Source organism: Hyla sarda, chromosome 4, assembly GCF_029499605.1.
Source record: "Hyla sarda isolate aHylSar1 chromosome 4, aHylSar1.hap1, whole genome shotgun sequence".
NCBI classification, from domain to species: Eukaryota; Metazoa; Chordata; class Amphibia; order Anura; family Hylidae; genus Hyla; species Hyla sarda.
Genome location: NC_079192.1, coordinates 354,655,585 through 354,667,808, shown reverse-complemented (window position 1 = coordinate 354,667,808; position 12,224 = coordinate 354,655,585). Strand labels below are relative to the sequence as shown.

Genomic DNA, 12,224 nt, shown 5'->3' with positions numbered 1-12,224 from the left:
CTCCTTTTGCGGCAAAATTTTTGTTACCTGATTGTTTAATACACAATTTTTTTTCTAAACGATTTTACGGTAGGGGCGATTTTATTCCCAATATTCTGTGCTTTCCTATAAATGAATGATGGTTTTTCCATCATATTTTCTCCTAATATTTTGTCATTTAGGAGAATGCTCCAATGTTTATTCACTATTATTTTTTAAACAAATAGCTTTGTTTGTTGTAATTAGTAATGATGGGGATTTTTAATTTTTGATTTTCAGTTGTTTGGGTTTCCCGTATGTATATTTGTTCATCTGGTTCCTTTCTAATAAATTTGGTTCTATCTGTTTTTTCCACTTCTTTTTGCGTGTTTTTCAACTTCTCTATTGTTTACCCTTTAGTGATAAATTTCTTTTCTAGCTCTACTGCTTCCCTGTTATATTGTTCTGTTTCTGTACAGTTGTGACGTAAACGAAGGAACTGGCTACGTGGAATATTATCCAACCAGATCGGTAAATTACAACCAGTCATGTGAATAAAACTATTGTTATCGGTAGGTTTGTTGTATGTGCTAGTAATAATTTTATTATTTTTAATAGCGAGCGATATTAAGATCTAAAAAATGTACTGATGTCTTGCTAAAATCTGAAAAAATAGTTCCTGACAAACGGGGAGGAAACTATATAGCCCAATTATCTAGGGCTGAATCCAGATGGATTTTTAATATGAATACTATAATTCCCCACGGTTTGAATTCTGAACTTGAAATTTTCGGATTTCTGTAGTCAACTATACATTCTTAATAGTATATACATTATTTATGAAGGAACTATCAACACATCAGGAATACAATTATACACAATATTTATGAAGGAACTGTCAACAGATCAGGAAAGTCCAAATCACCCGCAGGTTATATACGTTGCAGGTTTACGTTGCAGGAAGTGTTCTACTGAATATTATTTATATCATACTTGTTCGGATTAAATCTACAAATAAAAATGGCAATTGTATAAATGCTATGTAATGCATATGCTATCACTAGATCGTGCTATTTTTTAGAAATTTAAATGTATTTGCGTTTCTGGGTGCAGTACGATATTTGCTGTTTTGGATCCTATGTCGGATAGCTTGCTTTTTGAGTGGTATGGCTCAGGGGGAAATAGATGTGAGGAAAGTCTGTGACTTCAATGGGAGCACGCCCCGGCCGGTGTCGTCTCTACCGTTTCGTTAGCTCTCACTTCGCGGTTAATCCGATGGTATGGGATGTGAGTGGTGACGTCACTACTACTGCCGTGGAGGTCCACACTTCTCTCCAACGCGTTTCGGAAACTCTTGCGCTGTTTCCTTCATCGGGGATGGTGAGTGTTGACTCACCATCCCCGATGAAGGAAACAGCGCAAGAGTTTCCGAAACGCGTTGGAGAGAAGTGTGGACCTCCACGGCAGTAGTAGTGACGTCACCACTCACATCCCATACCATCGGATTAACCGCGAAGTGAGAGCTAACGAAACGGTAGAGACGACACCGGCCGGGGCGTGCTCCCATTGAAGTCACAGACTTTCCTCACATCTATCTCCCCCTGAGCCATACCACTCAAAAAGCAAGCTATCCGACATAGGATCCAAAACAGCAAATATCGTACTGCACCCAGAAACGCAAATACATTTAAATTTCTAAAAAATAGCACGATCTAGTGATAGCATATGCATTACATAGCATTTATACAATTGCCATTTTTATTTGTAGATTTAATTCGAACAAGTATGATATAAATAATATTCAGTAGAACACTTCCTGCAACGTAAACCGGTACTAAATATACAAATCAGGTATGTTATATATAGAGATTTAATTAAGTCCTATAGCGCCGACCATAACAAATTATTAATTGGACATAATGTCACACCAAACTCCAAAAATGGGCTGGACAAAATTATTTCCACCCTTAACTTAATGTTTGGTTGCACACCCTTTGGAAAAAATTACTGAAATCAGTCGCTTCCTATAACCATCAATAAGCTTCTTACACCTCTCATCCGGAATGTTGGACCACTCTTCCTTTGCAAACTGCTCCAGGTCTCTCTTATTTGAAGGACACCTTTACCCAACAGCTATTTTAAGATCTCTCCATGTGTTCAATGGGATTTAGATCTAAACTCATTGCTGGCCACTTAAGAACTCTTTTGCACTTTGTTGCCATCCATTTCTGGGTGCTTTTTGACATATGTTTGGGGTCATTGTCCTGCTGGAAGACCCAAGATCTTGGTCGCAAACTCAACTTTCTGACACTAGGCTGTACAGTGCGACCCAAAATCCATTGGTAATTCTCAGATTTCATGATGTCTTGCACACATTCAAGGCACCCAGTGCCAGAGGCAGCAAAACAACTCCAAAACATCATTGAACCTCCAGCATATTTCACTGTAGGCACTGTGTTCTTTTCTTTGTAGGCCTCATTCCATTTTCGGTGTGCTCATCTTGGTCTCATCTGTCCACAAAACCTTTACCCAGAAGGATTTTGGCTTACTCAAGTTCATTTTGGAATAATGTAATCTTGCTTTTTTATGTCTCTGTGTCAGTATATATATAATTTGTTTTCTTTTTTTGTTAGAGGTTAAATGTATTTTTTAAATTTAATATACTGTATATTTTTGGAAGTTATCATTTTTTCACTTGTCAGAAGATATGAAAAATAATTAGAAAATGTTTCCTATTTCCCACTGTTGACCAGCAGATAGAGCTAAAATGAGAATGTGAACAGCAAGTAACTGAAACTTGGCTGCTGCAAATTTGGCAGAGACACATGCTTATGCACTCACAATGCAATCAGTTACACATGGAGGTTTGGGCTGGGAAGTGGCAGATGAGGTTCAACACTGATAAATGTAATGTAATGCACATGGGGAAGAAAAATCCGGGCTGGGATTATGTATTAAATGGGAGAACGCTTGGGACAACTGATGTGGAAAAGGACTTGGGAGTCTTAGTTAATAGTAAATTTAGCTGTAGTGACCAGTGTCGGGCAGCTTCTGCCAAGGCAAATAAAATCATGGGGTGCATCAATAGAGGCATAGATGCCCACGACAAGGAAATAATCCTACCGCTGTACAAATCACTAGTCAGACCACACATGGAATACTGTGTACAGTACTGGGCACCAGTGTACAAGAGATATAGTGGAGCTGGAGAGGGTTCAAAGACGGGCAACCAGAGTAAGACCGGGGAATGGGAGGACTACAGTACCCAGAAAGATTATCAGAATAAGGGTTATTTAGTTTAGAAAAAAGAAGGCTTAGGGGAGACCTATTAACTATGTATAAATATATCAGGGGACCGTATAGTGATTTCTCCCGTGATCTATTTATACCCAGGACTGTATCTATAACAAGGGGGCATCCTCTATGTTTAGAGGAAAGAAGGTTTCTACACCAGCACAGACGGGGGTTCTTTACTGTAAGAGCAGTGAGACTGTGGAATTCTCTGCCTGAGGAGGTGGTCATGGGGAACTCTGTGAAAGAGTTCAAAAGGGGTCTGGATGCATTTTTGGAGAGTAATATCATTACAGGTTATGGATTTTAGATCTATAGGGATAGAATGTTGATCCAGGAATTTATTCTGACTGCCATATTGGAGTCGGGAAGGAATTTTTACCTCTAGTATGAGGGTTTTTTGCCTTCCTCTGGATCAACTCAGTAGGGACGCATTAGGGATATAGGTTGAACTTGATGGACTTTGGTCTTTTTTCAACCTTATGAACTATATTACTATGTTAAAGACACATGCACTCTCTGTACAGTCAGGTACATATGTATGCTCCTTACAGAAACACCCACATGCACGCTTAGTACAATCAGGTACATATGTACGCTCAGTATTGTCAGGTACATACATAAGCTCAGTACAGAGACATGCATATGCATGTTCAATACAGTCAGGTACACGAATATGCTCAGTACAGGGACATATGCACACTCTGTATAGTCAGGTACACTCAGCACAGGAATACATGCACACTCACTCTTTTTACATACACGCATGCACACTCTGTACAGTCAGGTACACACAAACGCTCAGTACAGAGACATGAACATGCATACCCTGTCCTGAGTGTACGTGATCCCCTGACTACAAAGTGTGCATGTCACTGTACTGAGTGTGCAGGTGCCTCTGGACTTAGTGTGTGTGTGTATTTATCCCTGTACTAAGCGTGCATCTGACTGTCTAGAGTGTGCTTGTGTCTCTGTACTGAGCTGATGCATGTACCTGACTGTATTGAGCATGCATATGCATGTATCTCTGTACTAAGAATACATGTGTACCTGAGTGTACGTATGTACCTTAGGGCTGTCTTGATACTTTTTTTTTTTTTTTTTTTTAAGACTGAGTGCGAGTACGAATACCTTTTTTAAAGTATACCAATTATCGATACTTTTTTCAATGTCAAGTGACAGGGTTTTTTTTTTTCCTTGAAGGGGTATTCCAGGAAAAACTTATATATATATATATGTATATATATATGTATATATATATATATATATATATATATATATATATCTCAACTGGCTTCAGAAAGTTAAACAGATTTGTAAATTACTTATTATAAAAAATCTTAATCCTTCCAATAATTATCAGCTGCTGGAGTTGACCTGTTCTTTTCTGTCTGGCAACAGTGCTCTCTGTTGACATCTCTGCTTATCTCAAGAACTGCTCAGAGTAAAAGAGGTTTGCTATGGGGATTTGTTTCCACTCTGGACAGTTCCCGAGACAGGTGTCATCAGAAAGCACTTAGACAGGAAAGAACAGCTCAACTTCAGCAGCTCATAAGTACTGAAAGGATTAAGATTTTTTAATAGAAGTAATTTACAAATCTATGAGGTGAGATGTAGACCGGCACTGCTGATAGTCTGATGCATAGAGCTGCTGGACAGGTGAGTAACTTAGACTTGCGGTGGGGCTCAATCAAATGAAGTAGCAGATAGCTTCAAATATTCAGGTAGAAAAAGAATCAGATGGCACTCACCTAAGTTGTGGTTTCTTATCCTTTATTCAAACAACATAAAAACAGAGTTGCATGTCAGACAGGCATTCAGGCAAGGACGTCGGGAGCCTCCGCGTAGAGGTGACAGCTGTATCGCACTTCCGTGCTTCTTCAGATCATACCCGCCCCTGGCGTGTTGCCGGTAGAAATACCTGCGTGACGTCATGGTCTTGTGTTGTAAAATATACAAAATGTGGAAAAAGTGAGTATAAAATATTAAAAACAAGTCTCACGCAGGAGTATACATAGCAAATGCTGAGGTTCATATAAAAATACTTAGATCCAGTTTATCGTTCATGCCCAGGTTCCCCAGGGCTTCCGTGCACATGATCCAGCGAGCTTCTGATTGCAGGAGAGATTTAAGTCTGTCCACTCCGTCTCTATAATTAACTATTTCTATACCGAAGAATTTTAAATCAAGTGGGTTACCATTCTGTGCTTGTCACATATGTTCTATAATTCTCGGAGATCCCTTCTTGCTACGTAATGAATACAGATGCTCGCGGAATCTAATGTGCATGGCTCTGGTTGTGCTTCCGATATAAAATCGTCCGCATGTACAGATCAAGCCATAGACTACGAAGGTGGTTTTGCAACAGATAAAATCCCTGCATTGTACTGTAATGCCTCCTATTTTAACATAAGAATTACAAATTAATTGTGGACACCATTTGCAACCTCTGCATTTATGATTGCATTTTAAATTTAACCAATTTTTTGTTTCTTTTTTTGTGGAGGGCACAAATTTACTGTTAGTTTAGCTGTCGCCTAAATTTTTTGTTCTTCTAAATGCAGTCATAGGATTTTGTTGAGTGTAATCTGATAGTAGTGTGTCATTTTTTAGTAGAAACCAGTGTTTATTGATAGTAGTTTTTATCGTGTCAGCCAGTGGTCCATATTTAAAGGAGAATGTAAATCTCTCAGATTTTTTTTCTCCTTTTTTTGTTCTTAGGTTTGAATAGATCTGTTCTGTTCTGTTTTGTTTAAACGCTCTAGTGTATGCCTTTTCTAATACCTTTTTTGGGTATCCTCTGGCTGATAATCTGTTCGCTAGTTCCAGGGCTTGTTTTTTTAAACCTGTCACGGTGTTATTAATCCTCTTTAGTCTTAACATTTGTCCATAAGGAATGGCTGCCTTAACATGTTCTGGGTGATAACTACTGTAGTGCAGTAAAGAGTTGCCTGCTGTAGGCTTTCTGTACCCAGTAGTTATCAACCCGTCGTTACTAGTGGAAACCAGAACATCGAGAAATTCTAGATGAGTTGTGCTAGTTTTATATGTAAATTTTACATTTCTATCATTAGTTGAGATGTGGTCGACAAAATCCGCAAAGTTTGTTTCTGACCCTGTCCAGAAGATAAAAACATCATCTACAAATCGGGTATATAATTTAATGAATTTTAGAAAAGGATTTGATGTGGAAAAAATGAAATCTCTTTCAAAACAGGATACAAAAAGATTTGCAAGGGGCAGGCCACCGGAGTGCCCATTGCAACTCCTGAGGTTTGTCTGTACCATTCTCCATTAAACGTAAATGTGTTATTTTCCAAAATAAATGACAGGGCTTTGCAGATGAAGTCGACCACTCTCGCGTCTTTATTAGATCGTTTCAAAAGACTATGTATACAATTTACCCCTAAGGTTTGGGGAATACTAGTATAAAGTGATTCGATATCGATGAATGCTAATAAGCATCCATCGATCCAATCTTGTTCTTTTAAGAGGGCTAAAAATTCATTTGTGTCTTTTATGATAGTTGGAGCATCTTTAATTAAAGGTCTCAACAAGAAATCGATGTATTTTGATATGTATTCAGTTATGGAGCCCACCCCGGACACAATGGGGCGTCCCGGGGGGGGGGGGGGGGGCTTCCAAAGTTTTATATATTTTTGGTAGAAAATAAAAATACCACGTAGGTGGTTTAGGGAATTCGGGTAGTAATTTTAAAGCCATATTTTTTGAGAGAATCCCTTCAGAGACAGCATCTCTGAGGAGGGTTTGTAGTTTAGATTTTATTCTTATGGTAGGGTTGCATTTCAATTTTTCATAGTTGGCTACATTATCAAGTTGTCTTTTATATAATAATCTTCTGTCAAGAGCACTAGATTCCCTCCTTTATCTGCTCTTTTGAATACTATGTTTTTTAAAGACCTTAACCAGGCTAATGCTGATAGTCCAATGCATAGAGCTGCTGGACAGGTGAATAACTTAGACTTGCGGTGGTGCTCAATCAAATGAAGTGGCAGATAGCTTCAAATATTCAAGTAGAAAAAGAATCAGATGGCACTCACCAAATTCGTGGTTTCTTATCCTTTATTCAAATGACATGAAAACAATGATACAGCATGTGCGGTTTTGACAAAGGGTTTGAATTTTTGCTTCTCAGAACAGTTCAATCTCACATAATCACATAATTCAAAATCGACCTCTTCAAGTCCCTAAGAAAGTTAAATTAAAAAAAAAAATCTAATAAAACAACAACAAAAAAGAGGCCGAATTACCCGTCTCTATCGGCCCCCTAGGATTTTTTCCCGAGGGAGGCACAGAAGAGACGAATATACAATGCCTCACTGATCTCATTGAATTGTTGGGGGGGAATATGCAATCCAATGTCACAGACACCGCGCATAATGCCATTTTTACGGGTGGTACTAGATCCAGCTTCTGCCCTCCCATTACGCTGGGCAGTAACCTGGACCTATTCCACCTAAAAGTTATGGAAGATTTGTAAGCTCTTAAATACCCTACAGATAATAAAATATTATCAGAAAAGGAAAAACAAGCATTAGCCTGGTTAAGATCTTTAAGAAACATAGTATTCAAAAGAGCAGATAAAGGAGGGAATGTAGTGCACTTGACAGAAGATTATATAAAAGAGGCAAAAAGACAACTTGATAATGTAGCCAACTATGAAAAATTTAAATGTAACCCTACCATAAGAATAAAATCTAAACTACAAACCCTCCTTAGAGATGCTGTCTCTGAAGGGATTCACTCTAAAAAATATGGCTTTAAAATTACCACCCGAATTCCCTAAACCACCTACGTGGTATTTTCAACCAAAAATACATAAAAGTTTGGAAGCACCCCCCCGGACGGCCCATTGTGTCCGGGGTGGGCTCCATAACTGAAAACATATCAAAATACATCAATTTCTTGTTGAGACCTTTAGTTAAAGATGCTCCAACTATCATAAAAGACACAAATGAATTTTTAGCCCTCTTAAAAGAACAAGATTGGATCAATGGATGCTTATTAGCATCCATTGATATCGAATCACTTTATACTAGTATTCCACAAACCTTAGGGGTAAATTGTATACATAGTCTTTTGAAACGATCTAATAAAGACGCGAGAGTGGTCGACTTCATCTGCAAAGCACTGTCATTTATTTTGGAAAATAACACATTTACATTTAATGAAGAATGGTACAGACAAACCTCCGGTGGCCTGCACCTTTGCAAATCTTTTCGTATACTGTTTTGAAAGAGATTTCATTTTTTCCACATCAAAGAACAAAAAATTTAGGCGACACCTTAACTAACAGTAAATTTGTGCCCTCCACAAAAAAAGAAACAAAAAATTGATTACATTTAAAAGGCAATCATAAATGCGGAGGTTGCAAATGGTGTCCGCAATTAATTTCTAATTCTTATGTTAAAAAAGGAGGCATTACAGTACAATGCAGGGATTTTATCTTCGTAGTCTATGGCTTGATCTGTACATGCCGACGATTTTATATCCGAAGCACAACCAGAGCCATGCAGATTAGATTCCACGAGCATCTGTATTCATTACGTAGCAAGAAGGGATCTCCGAGAATTATAGAACATATGTGGCTAGCACATAAAGGTAACCCACTTGATTTAAAATTCTTCGGTATAGAGTTAATTATAGAGACGGAGTGGACAGACGTAAATCTCTCCTGCAATCAGAAGCTCGCTGGATCATGTGCACGGAAGCCCAGGGGAACCCGGGCATGAACGATAAACTGGATCTAAGTATTTTTATATGAACCTAAGCATTTGCTATGTATACTCCTGCGTGAGACTTGTTTTTCATATTTTATACTCCCTTTTTCACATTTTGTATGTTTTTCAACACAAGTCCCCACCTCTTTCCATGATGTCACGCAGGTATTTCTACCGGCAACACGCCAGGGGCCGGTATGGTCTGAAGAAGCATGGAAGTGCGATACAGCTGTCACCTCTACGTTTGAATAAAGGATAAGAAAACACGACTTTGGTGAGTGCCATCTGATTCTTTTTCTACTTGAATAATTTACAAATCTGTTTAACTTTCTGGAGCTAGTTGATATATATATATATATATATATATATATATATAAAAAAAAAATTTTTCCTGGATAACCCCTTTAAGGATACATTCACATGGGTGGATCCACAGCATATTTTACTCTGCATATTTCAGACTTCTGAAGGACCGCTACATGGTGCCTGTAGATGTGTCTGCTGGGAGCGGTAACACGCCGCTGCGAGCAGACACACTGCGATGTGCTAGTCACACCGCGCATGCGCAGTATACTCTTACATTGCTGCCGCTCTCGGCCTAGCTCATGGGGGAGCGGCTGCGATGTGCGTGAGTACACCACGCATGCGCAGCGACTCACACATTGCTTCAGTGTGTCTGCTCGTAGTGGTGTATTGCCGCTCCGGGCAGGCACACCTAATGACAGCATGTAGCGGTCCTTCAGCGCGGATCCGCAGTGTAAAAAACGTTGTGGATCCGCCCGTCTGATCGTACTCTTAATGGGAAAAGGGTGTGTGTTTTATTTTGTGCTTTTATAATAAAAGGGGCTTTTTATATAAAAAAAATATATACATTTTTTATTTAAACTTTTTTTAAAACGGGGTGATTAAAACATTTTATTTGGTTAATTCACATTTTATTATTTAAAAAAAAAAATTCACTTTTTTATTCCCCATAGGGGACTATTATATGCAATCTGTAGATTGCATCCACTGATCAATGCTATTTCAGTGTTATCAGTGCTCCTTTACTAATGCCTGCCATGGCTGGCAGAAGTAAGGGAGCGACGATCAGACACATGGAGCACAGTAAGGGGCCTCGGCCATCCTTCTTCACAGCTGACCGAGTCACCGCAATTACACCTTGGTGATCCCAATCAGTATCCCTGAGCTAACCGGCAGTAGATCTGAGGACTTTTAGATGCTGCGATCAACTTTGATCGTGGCATCTAAAGGGTTAATGCGGGTCCCGGCTATGATGTGCGCTCAGCTGTTGAGCACATTGCATAGCTCGGGAGCGGAGAATGCAGGCAAATTACCGCACCTCTGTGATACCTGCCAGCGGGGTGCATATGCATGGGATGAGGAGGAGGAAGGACACAGTACTGTCAGGATGCCTATAAATTCACATGAAGTTGGAGATTTAAACTATTAAGACTACTGAGGAAGGACTGAGAAGTCTGAAACTCATCTAGTCAGCATATCTAGACCCATACTGCGTTATTTGGCACCATACACGATTTCATCAGAATTATCGGAGGAACAGGTCCTGCATTATCAAAGCACACCGTGAATCCACGAGGACACGCCACCGTACCGGACAGCGATCATTCTCCGCATACCTGCAACAGCTCGCTGTGTTTTAGACATCTGTGATCTGTATACAGATCTCATCAACAGCTGGAGCTGTGACTCTTCAACATATAGACTATTGCGGACCCCACAGGAGAGAGGTACTTATCATCCACCTAACAGTTCCTTCTATCTAGTGTTTGACAGTGAGGATTGCGGACATAAGCTGCCAGCCGACAGCATATATTTTTCATATTCAAAAGTTTAATGAAGGTATTCAACAAAATTGCAATAAGAACAGTATATCCAACAGACATCCACAGGATATGAACGTACTAGTGACATATTAGAATTAACAACAGTAAAACATTTCACATTGCGACCATCTAGAATAGCTAGGATCCACCTTATATGAGCACCAAAGTGTCGATCACCATTGCATTAGGTATAGATGGCTAGTGCTGGCAGACAGTAAGCACTTTTCTGGAGCAATCACCCAATGCCTAAGTAATATCTGGGGCTGACTTGAAAGAGAGTCAATAACTGTATCACCAAGTCTGAGTTTGCATAGGTAGGTAATCAAGCAGCTTATGTCAGCTGGTCTAGGTGGCAGCACGACCATTCCTAGAGAGGGGTGCAGTCTGATGGTCGCCTGTAGTCATGAAAAAAGAAGGATACATTAAAAGTTTTGGGTGGAAGAAGGGAGAAAAGAGAAATAGAGGAGTGAGAAGGGTAGGATGTGCAGGGGAGGAACACACAAGAGGACCAGAGAAAGGCAAGGGGAAAGGGGTGCAGTCGGATCGCTAGAGTCTAAAGTAGAGTTACCTTGCAAGCCGGTTCGATTACTCTTCCCCTCTCGGCGGCCGAGTGATCGTGAGTCAGTTAGTTGGCGAGGGACCTGTGATAGCAGTGTCTGAGTTGGAACTATAGGAGTTCGTGACATGAGGGGGGGACTGTGTATCCAGATGAATGGTAGAGAATTCTTGTGAAGTCAGAAAATTCGTCCAGGGATGCCAGATGGCCATGTATCGAGAGATTTGGTTGGATGTGTCGGCCGTGAGTTCTTCCATCCTATGAATGTGAGACACCTCCTTGAGCCATGTCGAGATTGTTGGGGGGTTCATGGATTTCCAGAGCCTAGAAATTATGGTTCTAGCTGCTATGAGGAGGAACCCTATTAATCTCGAGGTTGGTTTGGATAAGCCTGACGGCAGGATGGACAATAGAGCTATCTCTGGGGTGAGATCCAACCGTGTAGAGGTAATGAGTGCTATAATGTTGAGAACATTAGTCCAATACTCGGATAGAGCAGGACATGTTAGCCAGATGTGGGTCATGTTTCCCCTACCTGTGGCGCAGCGCCAACACGTCTCCGATACTCCCGGGTAAAAGGTGGAAAGCAAAGTGGGCACCCTGTACCACCGAGTCAAGACTTTATAGTTTGTTTCCTGAAATTTGCAGGAAATCGAGCTCTTATGACAGGTAGTGAGAGCTCTGCGCCACTGGTCCACTGGGATCTGGTGGCCCAAGTCCCTCTCCCAGCCTAGTTTGAAGGGCAAGGAAAGTGTGGTTGCCGTGTCTAGAAGGATAGAATAGAGAAGGCTAATGGAATGAGGGATGGGACGAGTGGAGGCACATAGTGTT

General features: G+C 40.2%; 1 protein-coding gene across 9 annotated transcripts in view; it reads left to right on the top strand.

Moving 5' to 3' along the window:
• Nucleotides 1-12,224, top strand: part of SEC24A (SEC24 homolog A, COPII coat complex component) — a 916,567-nt gene that overhangs the window by 660,866 nt on the left and 243,477 nt on the right. Inside the window, exon 18 of one of the 9 annotated variants that reach the window (XM_056516619.1) lies at nt 2,431-2,584. The exons of the other annotated variants lie outside the window; for them this stretch is intronic. Coding sequence (XP_056372594.1) covers nt 2,431-2,570 — 140 coding nt within the window. The 3' untranslated portion in view covers nt 2,571-2,584. Of the gene's footprint in view, nt 1-2,430; nt 2,585-12,224 lie in introns of those variants that run through there. 9 annotated transcript variants of the gene reach the window in all.